The sequence below is a fragment of the Macaca mulatta genome, chromosome 7 (assembly GCF_049350105.2).
Source record: "Macaca mulatta isolate MMU2019108-1 chromosome 7, T2T-MMU8v2.0, whole genome shotgun sequence".
Taxonomy (NCBI): domain Eukaryota; kingdom Metazoa; phylum Chordata; class Mammalia; order Primates; family Cercopithecidae; genus Macaca; species Macaca mulatta.
Genome location: NC_133412.1, coordinates 4,264,522 through 4,281,843, shown reverse-complemented (window position 1 = coordinate 4,281,843; position 17,322 = coordinate 4,264,522). Strand labels below are relative to the sequence as shown.

Below are 17,322 nucleotides of genomic sequence, written 5' to 3'. Positions count from 1 at the left end.
TTGCACACTGCTTCATAAACAGGAAGAGTGGTATTTCCCCAGACCTTCCACTATTGGCTCAGCAGCTGTACTGAGCATCAGCTGTATCGAGGGCAAACTCTTTAGCCTCGTTCAACAGAGCCCAGAGGAACGTGGGGACAGCCCACAGGGTGATAGGACAGGAGGCCAGTAGGGCCACTTGGTCCCACAGAATAGCCTGATTGGTCTGTACCTGCATACCCTCCTGGCCGGAGATTCCCACACCCACATCTGCCACCTGGATCATGCTGACATCATTGGCTCCGTCACCTAGAAACAGCAAAGGCAGGAAGAATTGTTTGATTCTAAAAACAGCACAGGATCAAATCAATGTGCTAGATTTCCTTGGGGGTCCCCACTGAACTCAGTCCTGTGAAAGGGTCCTGGGGAAGATGGGGGATAAAGGAGTAGAGCACCCACCCTGGGAGAATAGAGTTAAGCATTCAGAATGAGCCAGACACACCAGGAGATGTTTCAGAAAGCAGGCTACAGCTGAGCCACCTGGGACGCGGTGCCCGCTCTGCCGTGTCACTCTTACGCCAGTAAAGCCCTCATCCTACTGCCTGGCACAAGGAAAGATGCCATCATCATCTTCATCATCATTAGTTACCGAACCACACCAGCCAAGCAGCCAAGGCTACTCCCAGGCACGCTTCCCCGGGCAGTTTCTAAACTAAAGGAAGGAGGTTAAATTGAGCCCAGCATATTGTGGAGCTCTTTTTTTTTTTTTTTTTTTTTTTTTGCACATGGATTGCCACAGTATTAGCCATTGTGCTCACTTTGGGGCCCTCTAGGGGTGCAATAAAGGAGAACTTCTCGTCACGCTGTCAATTTTTTGATAGAAAATGTTTAGCAACACAGGTCATAGGTCAGAGCTCTGGACACCTTCGGGGAAAGGAGAGCAGAGACATAAAGTCGTTATCACTCTGTGACGGTCACCATTCTTGGAACTGGACAGCAGAACAGCCCAAATCAGGGCATACATCCCAAGTTGCACAAGTGAGAAAATGTGCAGATACACAAAGTTAGAGTGACTCATAGTGTGACTACAGGAGGTCTTTTCCTTGTGATTTTCCTGTTCTTTATAATGTTGAGACCAATATTAAGCGATCAGTCAATATATATCAAACTGGACTTCTCTGAAGTAATAGAAATCTGTACAGCTTTCCCCAGAATGTCCCATTTAAAATGAGATATGGTATGCAACAATACTCTATATTATAAACCACTGGGCACTAGGAGTAGGTCACATTGGTGCTTTAACGCATTCTTTCTTTCTTTTTTCTTTTGAGACAGGGTCTCACTCTGTCACCCAGGCTAGGTGGGAGTGCAGTGGCATGATCATGGCTCACTGCAGTCTCAACCTCCTGGGCTCAAGTGATCCACCCACTTCAGCCTCCTGAGTAGCTAGGACTCCAGGTGCGTGCCACCACACCCAGCCAGGTTTTGTGTTTTTAGTAGAGATGGGGTTTCGCCCACCATGTTACCCCAGCGGTTTTTTTTTTTTTTTTTTCTGAGACAGGGTCTCTTGCTCTATTGTCCAGGCTGGAGTGTAGTGGTGTGATCACGGTCCACTGCAGCCTTAACCTTCTGGGCTCAGGTGAGTCTCCCACCTCAGCCTCTCAAGTAGCTAAGACTGCAGGTAGGTGCCACCACACCCAGCTATTTTTTTTTATTTTTTGTAGAGATGGGGTCTCACTGGTGTTGCCCAGGTTGGTCTCAAACTCCTGGGCTCAAGTGATCTTCCTGCCTTGGCCTCCCAAACTGTTGAGATTATGGGTGTGAGCCACATGCCCAGCCATGCGCTAATGTTCTTACAGTCATTGCTTTCCCTTTTTCTTTTGAGATTCCATTTTGTGTTTCCTTTTCTTTTTAATCAGCTAAGGCTTTCCTTCCACTTCTTAAAGGAATACCAGACCCCAGTGGCTACGTGGCTGAGCTGGGCACTGGCCAGGCCAGGAAAACATCATTCATGTCTTACTGTGGCCTTTCAGGGTTGACGTTGTCCTCACGCTCCCAGGGAGGACACTGACGCTCAGAGGAGGAGGCTGGGATGGGGGCGGTGCAGGTCAGCCTGAAGACCGTTTCCAGCTCCTCAGGAAAACCTGAGGGCCACCCCAGGCACATGAAGGCAAGGATGGCCTCAGGACAGGACGTGGCTGTTAGGCTCCCTGGGCCTTCTGAGCGCGTGCCCTGTGCCCACTCTCCTTAGCGGTTACCGGCCTCAGGGTGCGTAGGACAGGGTCCCCATGACGACCGTGTTCAGGCCAGTGCTCGCTCTCCTCACTCCCACCATGACCCAGGCTCAACAGCAGTCTCCTCTGGCCAGGTGAGGTGCCCACTGTGAACAGGCAGGTGGCAATCCCCATGTCAACAAGCAGTGGCTGTCACAGACCTTTTGCAGAAAATACTGCCAACACTGGCTGATGGATTGGTGAGGGTACTTTACTTCTGAGCCAATTCTCACCTAGGCTTCTATTTACAGGGAGATTCTATTTACAGTAGATTCTATTTACAGGGAGGTCCAGTTGTTGGCATGTGGGGATCACGGCCACTGCTTCCTTCCTGGCACTCACCAGGAGGTGGTGCTGCTGAGCCCCCGAACCTGTGCTAGAGACTCTGCCTGCCCAGAAGTGGGCAGAGAGGATGGCCTGGAAGGAGGCGAGTGGCCACCATCCCATCCCTGGAGAGGAGCAGACAGGGCTCTCCAGGTCAACAGTGTCTGCCAGGAAAAACTACCATGAGAGACACAGTCCTTTAATGACTGGTGTTATTAAATAACTGGTGAGCAGCGATGCATATCTGAGGATGGACTTATTTACTCTGAAGCCTGTCCCAGAACCATCAGCACAGCTGACGGGAGGCAGTGGGAATTCTGGTCACCAAGCCTCTGGACCCTTAGGCGTTACAAAGCCTTGGACACCCAGGGGCTCATGGTGACCAGAAGCAGCTGCAAAGGGCCTTCCTTCTAAGTTGGCATGGGTAAGGCTGAGTGTGCAGTGCCTTCTGCTGTGGCCAGGACAGCCTGGGACAGGCAGGTCTCTAGTGTGCTGTCTCCAGAGAAACAGGGTAAGCGCCACTTGTTGCCGTAAAGCAGCACCCTTGTTGCCGTAAAGCAGCACCCTTGTTGCCGTAAAGCAGCACTGGATTACTGACCTTACAGCATGAACCTGTAACTCTGCTCCTCTCTTTTGTGGCTTTCCAATGTGAGCTTTACCTTCGGAAGATGCTGCCTGCTCTGTCGCGCTGGGTGTGATTTTACAGACAGAAGGAAAGGTGAGGAAGTGTTTGCCCATCTCGTGGTGCAGCACGAAGGGTAGAGGAAGTTGGGGTCGAGCCGGGAGGAGGCCGTCCGGCCAGCTGGGATACTTGCCTATGGCCAGGGTCATGGCCTTGAGCTTGCTCCGCACCAGCTTCACCACCATGCTCTTCTGCAGAGGCGTCGACCGGCAGCAGAGGACGGAGCGGCACTGCTTGGCAAGAAAGAGGAATTTGTCCTCCAGGTTTTTCTCGAGAGCGTAGGCCAGGCTTCTCCCATCGATCACGAGGCTGGGACTGCGGCCAGAGGCAGTGGACATGGAGGGTGGGCAGAGAGAGGAGAACCTCATGCTCACTTTGCCCTTGGTCTTCTCAGGGGCTCTCTGGAGGCCTCTGGACTGCACGTAGCGTAGGCACTGGTCTAGCAGGGCTGCACACGCCTCCTGAAAGGGACGTGAGAGGACAGCGCAGTTCCCTCAGAGTCATGCCACAAACATCCCTGCCCTGGCTCAACACCTCTGGAGCTGACGTCTGTCCCTGGGCTGCAGTACCTGCCTGCCCAGAGGCCACCCTCCGGAAATTCAGCCAGAGAGGATGACTTTCCCCATAGAAGAGACTGAACTGGTTTAGGTTTCTCTAGGATCTTACTTGATCGCTGGTGATACAGTGCAGAGGTTGGAATGGACCATCTTCACTTTGGGAGGCTGGATTGTATATTGCAAAATTGCTGGATAGTTAGGGCCCTCCATGTACTTCCTGATGGTTCTTGGAGGCCCTTACCTAACTCACCAAGGACCAACTGCAGGACACAGAGCTCTGCAAAAGGCTTTGTTATGATTAGCCCGTAAAGAAATGGAATTTTCAGTATTCTCCTTAAGTTCTCCAATTCAGCCAGGAAAAGGAAAAAAGCACAATTACAGAGGCTTTTAATAGGCAAACTTGATCTGGATTCCAGAAAGAGGAGGAAAACCTGTGGTGGTAGCAGCACTAGGGACCAGGGGCAGGAGCAGGAGGCACAGGAGGGTCCACGGTCTCCAGGGACAAACACGCTCCGGCGAGCCTGAGCAGCCCCCGATCCTCTGCAAACGGTGAGTCTGCTGACTCAGTGACCAGACACACCATGGAAATCCAGCTGCGTTCAACACACGCTTACTGAGGATCCTTTGTACTCAGAAAACGAAGCCAGACTAGAGAAAAGGAGACTGAAAAGACACAGTTACTGCCATAGGGGCAACAGAGAGTTGATGCACACACACTCATGACTGCAGCAAATCACCAGCCGGGATATGCAAAAGTGTGGAGATGGACAAGAGAGGGAGAGCATTGCCTCCAAGGCGTGGGGTGGGATACGGCAGTTAACTGGGGAAGGCCTGCAGGAGAATGCAGGATGCCATCACAGGAAGTACATGAGCTCCCTGGACTTGCACAGTGGAGACTCCTCCTCCATCCTGAGCTCCCACTGACTGCAGCCGGCGTGCGGGCAGGATGCATGGGGTCACTACCGTGGAGCTCGGAGAGTGAGCAGCAGGCGAGGGACTGGGAGAGGAGACAAGTGTGCGAAGGACACTGACTGGGTGGTGGGTATGTCACTGTTACTCTGGTGGCCCCTGGCTTGGCCCAAGGCACCAGGGAACCTGGACGTGGGCCCCAGGGCAGGGACAGAGAGAGCTCCAGGAGACACCTTCTGGCTCTGGCTTGAGGAGTGAAAAGGAGGTTCTCAATGCTCTGAGAAGATGAGGAAGTCTGCAGTTTTATTTATTCTTTTTTCTCTCTTATTTTAAACCCAGTCCCAGGCAATTTTGCTACCGTGGCTGTGCAGGAATGGCAGTGGCAGAGCCGTCTGCTGCTGCAGACTCCAAGGGAGCTGGATCCTCCTTTCCATCACAGCCTGTGGTGCTCTGTCTTCTATTCTGCCCCTACTTGGTGCTGGACATAGGGGAAAGGCAGGAAATATGGGAAGAAGAGGGTGATGCACTCCACCTTTCCTGCCAGAAGACTGAAAAGGGGATTCCTGGGGAACCAGAAGGCACTGGAAAAATTGTAAAGGAGAAGCCTGGCTAACTGACCCCATAATGTTGTTTATGAATTCCTGGCCTCACCCATAACAAAGCCTTTGAGAGGCAAACTCTGCAACAGACTGCCACCCAAGTTCCAAGGTGACCTCTGGAGGGCAAAAATGCAAGACTAAGTCTTATAAACACATCTGCCTTTGAAACCAACACCCAGAGCTCACAGCCCAAACCCCACAGGGTTGATCACCTGCTTAAAAAAATCCACATTCTCCATAGAAATTAAAAATGGCCAGTGTCATAACATAATATTCAGAATGCCCATGATACAATCCAAAACTTCTTAGCACACAAAACCAGGAAAATCTTAACTCTGTGGAAAAAGACAATCCACAGAAGCCAACGTCAAGATGACACAGATATTGACATTATCAACAAAGACTAAAACAGCCATTATCCAAATGTTCCAAGAAGTAAGATTGAATGTGCTGGAAATGAACAGAAAGTAAGTCTTAGCCAAAAAGAAGGAAGATATTTCGGAAAATCAAATAGAAATTTTAGACAGAAATAATTAACTGAAATAAAAAGCTCACTGGATTCTAAATCATCTATGTAGATACTCTGCCCTCAAGAAGAAAACTGTAACTCCACACTCTTAACTGTGAGCTGTGCACAGTGACTTTCTTCAGAAGAATTCAGTATGGAAGAGGCAAAGAGCACAGTGAATAAACCTGACAATCACAAGGTCAAGCCCAACAGTGGCATGGTGTTGATAGCATGTACCCTCGACAGGATATGATGAAAATGGCACTTGGTCTCTGTGGCTGTCCTCCCTAAAACCCTTAGCTCCACTTCAGTGATAAGAAAAACATCAGACAAATCCCAATATAGGGGCCTTCTACAAAATACCTGGCCAGCGCTCTTCAAAATGGTCAAAATGATTAAAAGTAAAGAAAGTTTCTGGAAGTGTCACCGCCAAGAAGAGTGTAAGGAGGCACGATGACTAAATAAATGTAATGTGGTGTTCTGGATGGGACCCCAGAACAGGAAAAGGACACTAGGTAAAAACCAAGGCAATGTATGGACTTTAGAAAGTAATATTGTATCAGCATTGCTTCTTGATGTGATAAATGTACTAGGCTAATGCGAGATGAGGAACAGAATAAATTACATATGGCAGATATGAGAAATAACTCTGTACTCTCCTCACAGTTTTTCTCTAAATCTGAAACAATTCTATATATAGACTTTATTTTTAAAAACTCTCTGGATGGGCTCAATGGCAGAATAAAGATGACCAAGGAAACAGCCAGTGAAGATCCGCTTCTACTTAATGAATAGCAAATATGTTTTCTCTTCCTTAAGATTTTCTTAACATTTTCTTTTCCCTAGCTTACTTTATTGTAAGAAGACAGCATATAATACATACAATATACAAAATAGGTGGTAATTGACTATTTATGTTATCAGTAAGGCTTCTGGTCAACAGTAGGCTATGAGTAGTTAAGTTCTGGGGGAGTCAAAAGTTATATGTGGATTTTTGACCACACAGAGGAACTGGTATCCCTAATCCCTATGCGTCCAAGGGAAAACTGTACCATAAACAGATGGAAAATAAAAATTTAAAAATACTATTTACAAAACCTCCAAAAACATTGTACAGATGGTCCCTGATTTACAATGATTCAACTTACAAATTTTCAACTTTTGGATGGGTTTATTGGGGGTATTAAATAAATTTTCAACTTATGACATTTTTGACCTATGATGGGTTGACTGGGACATAACCCTGTCATAAGTTGAGGAGCATTGGTGCTTGGGTATGTATCTAACAAAACATGTATGCGATGTGTATGCTGTAAACTATAAAACGCTGATAAAAGAAATAAAAGGAGACTTAAAAAATGTAGAGATATACCAACTGTACAGAATGGAAGATCAACATAATAAAAACATCAATGCTTCCCAAATTGGTTCATAAATTTAACAAAATTCAAATAAAAGTTCCAGCAGGAATTTCTGTATGGGAAAATTAATTTAAAATTCATACACGAAGGCAAACAAGATGACTAGCCAAAACAATTTTGAAATGGAATAAAGTTGGAGGAATAACACTACCAATTTTTAAGACTTATAAAAAACTACAGTAATCAAACTACTACAATGAATCAATACACACGGTATTGGTGAAGGGACAGACAAACAAATCAATGGAACAGAACAGAAAGTCTAGAAACAGACCCACACAAATATAACAAATTGATTTTTGACAAAGACGCTTGCAACCAAAAAAAGACGCTTTCAACAAATGGTACTGGAGGAACTGGGCAGTCACATGTGGAAAGACGAAGTCTAAGCTAACCCTCACACCTTTCATGAAATGTGATCCAAAATGGACTGCATCTATAGACAAGATGTTAACGTGTAATGCTTTTGGAATAAAACATGGGAGAAAATATTCATAATTAGGCACATCTAAGACATGACACCACATGCATGATCCATACAATTAAAAAAAAAAAAAAAGAGGAATCAGACCAGGCACAGTGGCTCAAGCCTGTAATCTCAGCCGAGGCAGGATGATCACTTGAGTTCAGGATTTCAACAACAGCCTGGGCAACATGGGGACACCCCCTCTTCCCATCTCTTAAAAAAATAAAAAAATTAGCCAGGTATGCTTGTGCCCGCCTGTGGTCCTAGCTACTCAGGATGCTGAGGCAGGAGGATCCCTTGAGCCCAGGAGATTGAAGCTGTAGTGAGTCACGATGGCGCCACTGCACTCCGGCCTGGGTAACAGAGTGAGACCTCATCTCCAAAAAAATAAAATAATAAAATAAAATTAAATCTAAAAAGAATAACAATTTATCAAAACTAAAAGCTTTTGTGAAAAACAATATTAAAAAATAAGACAGGGATGAAATATATGCAAATCACATAGCTGACAAAGGACTTGCATACAGAAAACACAAAGAATTCTCAAAACTGAACCTTAAGAAAACAACTCAATTAGAAAATGGAAAAATACTTGACTAGACAATTCATCTAAAAGGATATATGAATGGAAAATAAGCACATGAAAAGATGTTCAACTTCATTAGACACTAGTGAAATGCAAATTAAAACCATAACAAGATACCATTACACACCCATTAGAGGGGCTAGCAGAAGAAAATCAATGTCAATGTGCAGTGCTGGAAAAGATACTGAGCGAAATAGTACAGCACTTTGAAAAGCAGGCTGGTGTCTGCTGATGGTGCAGTTGTGGACCTAAGAGGGGCTGGGGGGACTCTTAAGTGTGGCCCCAGAGAGGCTGTGGTGGCCTTGGCCACACTGGGGAGGAGCAGATCAGCCACAACAAGACGGTTCCCTGCTCCATTCAAGAAGCCTGAAAGCCAGCGCAAGAAGTTTTGAGTGGGAACTCCTGTGAGGACTCAGAGCCCAGACCAGGGCAGTATATGAGGCAGCTATTCCCCACAGCCTTGGGGATTTAAACAGACAAATCCGACTGGATAACGAAGTCCTCAGTGCCTGCGATGGTCCTGAGGTGGTCAGTGCTAAATGGACCACTGTCCTGGCTCCACTGTAGAAGCACATGGGACCTCACGAGAAAGTTCTCTGATGACTTGGACAGTATGTCGGGAGAAAGCAGGCTGAACTTCATATTAATAAAGTCCACATGTGCATTCCTTTGGTACTAAGAATTCCAGCAAACTTCACCTCTTCCAAAGCAATAACATGCACGTCCTAAACCTGAACGCAGAGGGTGAGGTCCTTCTCACAGCAGCTGCCAGGAATGAGAGTCTCTGCCAAGGGGACCACGATGAACATGGACCACCCCAGGGGAAGAAAGCAGAGCCACTTGAAACCCACCTACCTGGGACGTGGCGTTCAGGGTGATGACCTCCTCGTCGTGGTCCAGCAGTTTGCAGGCATACGCAATGTTGACGGCGGTTTCTTGTTTGTCACCAGTGAGAACCCAAATCTGCAGGCCCGCTTGACGCAATTTAGAAATAGTTTCAGGGACTCCGTCCTGCAGGCGGTCTTCAATCCCAGTGGCACCTGGTCAAATGCACAGCAGTGTGAGCGAACCCGCTTCTCACGTGCGCCCCCAATCCTGCTGGGGTGCAAATGGCATGCACCAGCTACACCGAAGGCAGGCACTGGTACAGTCCCTGTTGCCTGGACCTTGCCTGGGGCTGGGCTGCCAGTTGCCTGCCATGCAGTGACAGGAAGTCCTTTGTGGGACCATTTCAGGACAGTGGTGGACACTTTTGACAGCTCTCTCGATGTGACTCAGTCCAGAGTGCGTAGGAGTAACTGTGAGTCACTGAGTATAATTATATGTACTTACACCAAAGTACCTCGACTTATCTCTAACTTGTAACTTTACAGATAACCTGAAAGCAAAGCGTATGGGAAGGTGTTGGGAATGACGATTATTTGGAGGAATAAAAATACAGCCTTAAAAATTGCCCATCCCATACAAAGCTTCTGGTGAATGAAATTCAGAATGTCCAGTCTCAACAATGCTTATTACTAGTCACTATAGAAACAGGCTTCACAGGCAAGCCCATTATGTCTTGAAACCAAGATTATCTTAAATATGCTTTTTCCACAAACATAAAGAAGTCGAGAGGCGGGTTTTGCCTTTTTGATCTCAGTATGTTGGGAAAAATCTACTATTGACTGCAGAAATGTGCTTAGGCCTGCCTTGGGTTTTGTTTTGGTTTTTTTTTTTTAATCTGTTTACATCTTGGTGAGATGGTTTCCGTCTTCCCCGCTCTGGAAGTAAGCTGCAGCCCCCAGGCCCCGGGTTCGAGCCCTGACTGAGGCTCCTTTACTGCTCGACACCATGCTGTGCCCTGTGCTGGGATGCTGCTATGGACTGAGCGTTTGTGTCCCCCAGATCCATAGGAGGAAGCACTAATCCCCAATGTGATAGTATTAGGATGTGGGGCCTGCAGGAGGTAATTAAGTTCAGATGAGGTCATGAGGATGGGGCTCCCACGATGGGATCAATGTCCTTATAAAAAGAGGCACTGGGGCTGGGTGCGGTGGCTCACGCCTGTCATCCCAGCACTTCTGGAGGCCGAGGAGGGTGGGTCACTTGAGGTCAGGAGTTCCAGAACAACTTGGTCAACGTGGTGAAACCCCCTCTCTACTAAAAATACAAAAATTAGCTGGGCGTGGTAGTGGGTGCCTGTAATCCCAGCTGCTTGGGAGGCTGAGGCAGAATTGCTTGAACCCAGGAGGTGGAGGTTGCAGTGAGCTGAGATCACGCCACTGCACTCCAGCCTGGGACACAGAGCAAGACTCTGTCTTAATCAATCAATCAATAAATCGGCATTGGAGAGGTGATTTCTCAATCTCCCCATCGTGTGAGGACGCCACAAGGAGGCAGCCGCCTGCAAACCAGGAGGAGATCCCTCACCAGACATTGCAAGCTGTCACGGCCTTGATCTTGGACTTTCGGCCTCCAAAACTGTGAGAAGTAAATGTCTGTGGCTTAAGCCCCCAGTCTGTGGTATTGTGTGACAGCAGCGCAAATGAACTAAGCCGCCCTTACTCCTTCTTCTAGAATGACGGGATGGCAGGCATGGGGAGGGGAAGGCGGAACTGGCTCATCCTGAGGGTCACTTGCAGTGTGACAGGTTTCTTCATGTCTGGGGAGGGCAGAGGGATGGTCTTGCCTTCCTCTGTGTGTTCGCAGTAATTCATTCATACTTAATGATAGTAATAGTGATTACAGAGTAAGCCTAATAATGGCTAACCTTGATGGATTACTGACAATTTGCCAGGATAACACTTCCACTACAGTGCTTGAAACATAACCCAGGCAGTTGCCCACTCTTCTGTAAATGGCAACTTCCGGCCGCAAGGATCTTGTGCGTCCCACCTTCGTATGCCAGCTGCCCGGCTAGAGTCCCTCAGTTAAACGTCTGCCAAGAAAGAAAGCAGGGAAGGCTTTGCCGGAAACTCCCATACGGAGGGTGTCTGTTGTTTCACAGGGAAAAGCTAACACCTTGAAAACAGAAATTCTTAGTTCAGGAGCTAATTGGTCAAACTCATGGGCCTCCCACTGGGTCACCCCACAACCCTCAACTTTATAAGGTGTGAGCCTGAGTCACGTGCAGACTAGCATTGAACTGAAAAACGGAGTTATGGGAAGGACCCCCACCTTGGCATGAAACACGGCAGAGGAAAGAGTGTCTGCAGGGAGCAGCCTTTCAAGATGATTTGGGGCACAGTGGCTTTCTTCAGCTTTCCAAGGTACTTGTTCGTGATATAATTTATGTGACTCTGAGTAAATGCCACTGTCTTTATGACCTGACCCTTGGGAGGGCCTGGCATTTCTGAGTATCATAACACAGGAGTTGGTAGTGTGCAGAGCCCAGCGTCACTGTGCTTGGTGCCACACAGCTTTGAATGGGAGGGGAAAGGATTTCACCAACAAGGAAGTTTTAGACATTTAGAGAAACTAGCAAGGACGCCAGGGAAAATGAGCAAGACAGTGTCCTTTGAATTTAGGTTCCTGCCCAGAGCATTAAGAAAAAGAAAATTTCAAGAGCATGGAGAGCATGGAGATCTTTCTGCCAAAGATAGTTATGTATGGTTCTCTGATGCTATTTAAGATAAGCACCTGGGCCTGGTGCAGGGGTGCACACCTGTAATCCCAGCACTTAGGCAGGCTGAGGCAAGAGGATCGCATTGAACCAGGAGTTTGAGACAAGCCTGAGTGAGACCCCATCTCTACCAAAAAAATTAAAAATTCATCTGGGCCTGGTGGCCCACGCCTGTGGTCCCAGATAGTCAGGAGCCCGAGGCGGGAGGATCACTAGAGCCCAGAAATTTGAGCTCACGGTGTGCTGTGATCGCACCACTGCACTCCAGCCCAGGTGGCAGAGTGAGACTCTGTCTCAAAGCTAAAAAAAAAAAAAAAAAAAAAAGAAAGCACCTTCATGGAAAGACTTAGAAAGGAGTATTTGGCTTTGGAATAGTAAATATATAAGTGGCTGGCTTCACTTTTCTCAATGAAGCCGAGGAGCTGGAACACAGTGTCCGCGTTTGAGCTGTGTGAACACTAAGGTGGTGGGTGGCTCTTGTACTCTCCGGCTCAGGCCTCGTCATTTGAAACATAAACATACCAGGTAGCAGGAGATGGTAAGTGGTGAACAACCGGCCTGTGGGAGGGAGGCTGACTGACTGCATTTGCTCATTTCTGTGGTGTAAATACTCCCACCTCGGCTGACTTCAATCTACTAACATAGCATCAAAAGGCAACGTGAGATTCCTGAACATTTATGTGGGCTACTCCAAAATGCTTCAAAATTTATCCACGGGCTCTGCCAGCAGGCGTGAGCAGGCTCCAGTGCACGGCTGGCACCCATGTGGGCAACCCAGGAGTTCCATCACCAACACATGTCAGAGCCATCCTCATGTGCACTTGGAGGGAAGTGTCACCTAAGGATGACAGCGGGACGTGGTGGAATCAGGGTTTGGAGAAATGCTGATGGCCAGGATCCCTACTCCAATCAAAGGAAGCGGAACAGGGGATCAGAAAACTCTGATTTTAGATCTTCACACAGTTGCCCAAGTAAAAATTACAGAATCCAAGCAAGAAATCCCTGTGAAGAAGACCTAAGATGACTGGATCTCAAGTTCACTATGAGCCTCGGTGCAGCAGGGGCTGTTAATGACTTAGGATATGTTAACAGAGCTACAGCATCCGGGCCAAGAGAGGTGACAGATGCACCATCACCAGAGAGAGTCGGCAGAGGAGAGGCCAGCTGGGTGCAAACGGTGTGGAAGCACCAACAGGAGACTCATCACCGCACAACCGCTCAGAGCCAGGCCCTGTGCCTGCGCCACGCTCAGGGCCTCCCGTCATCCCTTCCTTTCACCCTCACGGGAGCCCGAAACACTGGGATTACCAGCCCCACAGAGCAGAACTTGGATGCAAAAAGGACTGAGCCACAGGCTGCCCAACCAGCCTGCACGACCAGCCTGCCTGGCCAACTTGCACAACCAGCTTGCAGGGGCAGAGCAGGGCTGGACAAATGAGTCAGGGCTCCTGGGCTCTGAGAGCAGGGAAGGTGTAGAAAGGGCAGGCTAGGACTCACAGCCATGTCCCCAAATAGTCAAGGTTTCATCATGCAGAAAAGGGAGGAGATTCTGTCTGCATGACTCCAGGGGGTGGAACCAGCACACACTGTGAAAAGGCACCGGAGGGTCAATATCCCTCCATTTGAGAAGTTAGTGCTGTCGGGGGGAAAAGCTGCTCCCTGGGGAAGGTACCCCACAGTGAAGGGTTAAAAGCCAGGCTGGTCAGTGAGGCTGGGCGGACACGTCTGGGAGAACCAGCGGATGGCTCCTACCCCACAGGCCTGCACAATACTGTCTTCTGGGGAAGCCCAGTCAGTCCAGATGACAGCAGCCCTGTTTTAGTAAGCCAAAACTTCGGGGCCTAAAACAGGCATAGCCATTTCTCAGTGTTCCATTTAATTCACATCCAGGGCTGCCACTCGTGGTGCCATTGGGCTCCTGGATCCCAGGGCTTTCCGAGTAATGTGTGGCCTTCTATAAGATACTATGGGCAAATAATACATAAAATGTGTGCAGATATATGTTATGCCTAGTGTACATTACGCTATTAAATGCAAACCTTAACTATGTATTATGCTAGAAATGTAGATATAAATATATAGCTATCCCAACTCCTCTGCCCAGAAAAAGAGGGCAAGTGAACACCGCCTTTTTGTGTGAAGTGAAGATGAACTCCTCAGGGCTTTGTGTTCGAGAGGTACCACCTGACCCACAGCACCCGGGATAGAGGTGGGGGTGCAGCACCCTCAACACCAGCTCCTCGAGGACACACAGAGCATGTATACAGTGACTCAGCTAGTTTAATGAATGCTTTAATAAATAGGAAATAAATATTTTAAGTATTAAGCAATAACATAAAAAATATCTTCATTTATCACTGATACTAGTTAGCATTTACTAAGTACCAAGATGAACACAGTAGGAAATGTGGACATATTTCAGAAAAAAATGAGCCCATGTTCTTTTCATCCACCTCGAATCCGTGAAACATTCCTAAGATGCAAAGTGCAGCAGTCTCTGGGTTCCAAAAGTTTCCCTGTTTCCCAAGGGAAAAATCCTTTGAACCCCCAACTGTCGGGAACCTCACTCCTTGTCTCTATTTTTGGTGGGAAAGCAGGTTAAGGGGAAGCATGGCAGCTGCTGTCTTGGGGTGCCTGGCGGGCAGCAGCTGTGCCTCACAGAAACGACACTGGGAGAAGATTCAGGCAAGCACCCTCCCGCCTCGGCTGCACCAGCGTCTGGCCAGGCAGCTCCCTAACCAAGGCCAGCCTGCGGAGCAGCTGCTGACAAGAGCTCTCACCCCTCCAGGGCTGCCCCTGCAAACTCCACACTGCTCTTAGGCATGCGGCTCGCAAGTTAATTACCTAACAGGTGCAGGTTCGTCTCCAGGCGAATGGCAGACTGGAAGAGGAGCTCCTCGCTGTTTTCCGGGGAGGATTCTGCTTCTAGGTGGCTTTGCAACCAGCAGGCATACTCTTCTTTACTCAGAACCTGTGGGAGATCCATTGCTGAGTGCTGCAGGTGCTGCTCACTGCGGGGCGCCCACCGGCACAGGCACCCTTGCGGGGCCGCCCCCACTCACCCTCTTGGCGATGCACAAGGTGCGCAGGCCTTCCGCCGCATACAGGTTGAGGTAATTCTGAGTTTTGCTCCGGATCTTTTTTTGATGCCTCCCTCTGGCGTCAACTAGGTTGGAGAATAAGCAGAAATATGGGTAAGACCTGGCATCTGCGGAACCATCTTCAGACACTCTGAGATTTACCCCGTGTCTGTTCGTTACTTGCGAATACAGCACAAGTTTTCATATAGAATTCAAAGCCAAAATGAGCTGTTACGTTTAAAAAAGAATCTCATCAATATGCAAATGTTTGGCTGTTTATTTTATTTTTTCATAGAGACAGGGTTTTGCCATGTTGCCCAGACTGGTCACGAGCTCCTGGGCTCAAGCCATCCGCACACTTCGGCCTCCCAAAGTGCCGGGATACAGGTGTAAGCCACTGCGTCCGGCTGATGTTTGGCTGTTTCTAACAACCTTTGTTGAAATCAGCTCATGAAAATAAAAACTTCATCAAAAGCAATTTGGCATCCTTTTGCCCAGCCTATTAAATGGAGGCTCACGTTCTTCCTGTTAATGAAAAGTCTTACTTAATGGGAAGTGCACTTTCTATCCTCAGAACGGTAGGATCCTTACAAGTAGCACTGCCAGATACAACAAATGATGTCTAAATATGGCATAAGACATACTTTTACTTAAAAAATGATTTATCTGAAATTCAAGTTTAACTGGACATTCTATATATATACACATTGTTTGTGAAATCTGGCAACACTACTGACCAGTTATGAGGCCCCTGGCCCAGGAAGGCTTATCTGCTAATCGAAGTCTACCGCCTGACAAAGCAGACCTGGTAAGAGACGCTTTTACATGCTTGGCCATGCTGCATTCTCCATGGGGGTGACGGAGCCTTCAAGGGAGTGATCATTGGTTCTTGGAGGTGGAAGAATCTTACTCCTTTCTATATAAAGTCTAAGTACACATACAGAACATAAACAGATACACAGCATATCTATGTTATTAGAAGGCCATGAGGGGCAATCGAAAAAAAAGTCTGAAAAGGCTCTTTATGGAGTTGATAATGGGGAAGAAAAAAAGCTGCCCTGGGATCCTTTGCTTTAGGTATTTACATTTCCTGAAAGGATGATGCTCAAACTCATCTTTGTATTCCTGGTATGATGGTAACACTCTTAGAAGACGCAGATAACCTTTTCCCAGAATCAGATTGTTCTTCGAGCAAAGCCATGCCTATCTGAGGGGCTTTGGAAATGAAATACTCATGATAAAGCTGTCCCATTGTTCCGGGCAGAGGCGACATGTGGTGTGCACTGGGACATGTGGTGGTACTGGGTGTGACACTGAGATTAACCACACTTTCCAAAAACGAAACGAACTGAGCCCACAGAGGGGGGACGGGCCACTCGGGACCCTGGGTGCCCCAGACGAGGAGATGGCCCCACAGGCGTCTGCTTCTCAGGTAGACACTGGGGTGTTTCTGTGCAGGGCCATCTGCACAGGGCCTAGTGACAGGGAGCACCTGGCCCTGCCAGGCAGAAGCGGCTGAGCCCGTCGTCCCCTCCTGCAGACATGGACACACACCTGTGCCCCTTCTGGCAAGATCTGCGCCTCGTTCTTGGGTGACTTTTCCCTTACGCGTCTTGCTGCACCTACCACTGAGCAGTCACTGCAGAAAACCGAGGCTGGACTTTGGAGGGTGGGGCCCTTGTGGAGGCTGGGATCTGTCTACACTCTGATGGAGAGTAGGAGAGGATGGGAAGAACTCAAGCTCCAAGGAGACCATCACTGAGGAGCTGGGAGAACCTCCGAAGGAGAATGTACTGGGGAACGAGAGTGTGGATCCCCAGAGGCATTCAGTCAGACCCGCTCTTCTCCACCTGCTGGAGTGACGCTGGGGGTGGCTGATTTCAGGCTAGAGGCATGGCAATGTTCACACTGCATTTTTGGCGATGGTCATGCAATATCAGCCCCTTCTTTCTGATGTTCCACAGCCAGCCAGGTCCTGTGTGTCTCGTCTCCCTACGGCGACAGGAGGAATTCTGTGCCTGGAACTCAGCTCCGTGGGTGAGGAGTGACACCACCCACAGGAGTGGGACCAGTGCTGCCCGGCGCCCCCTGCTGGGTGGGGACAGAGCTCTGTGCCGCAGCCCCGAGGCCACATCTGGGTGGGGGTGGATGGGTCTAAGCACACAGCTCCAGGCACAGTCTGCAAAGATGACTCCGGTGCCCACCGGCCTCAGACACAGCAGGGCCGAGACAGCTGCGCCTGGCAGTGGGCTGCACCTGATATCCCCACCAGGAGACAGCTGGTGAGCAGTGCTTGCAGCCCTGCAGAGGCCCTCAGAGGGATGAGGGTAGCCT

At 48.6% G+C, this 17,322-nt stretch overlaps 1 protein-coding gene across 3 annotated transcripts in view; it reads right to left on the bottom strand.

The window, feature by feature from the left end:
• ATP10A (ATPase phospholipid transporting 10A (putative)) overlaps positions 1–17,322 on the bottom strand; it is a 182,943-nt gene that overhangs the window by 12,287 nt on the left and 153,334 nt on the right. For all 3 annotated transcript variants that reach the window (XM_077938947.1, XM_077938948.1, XM_028850630.2), the window contains 5 exons: positions 14,971–15,074; positions 14,753–14,879; positions 9,160–9,344; positions 3,392–3,719; positions 212–288 (listed from right to left, as the gene is read on the bottom strand). In XM_077938947.1, the coding sequence (XP_077795073.1) occupies positions 212–288; positions 3,392–3,719; positions 9,160–9,344; positions 14,753–14,879; positions 14,971–15,074 (821 nt within the window). The remainder of the gene's footprint in view (positions 1–211; positions 289–3,391; positions 3,720–9,159; positions 9,345–14,752; positions 14,880–14,970; positions 15,075–17,322) is intronic.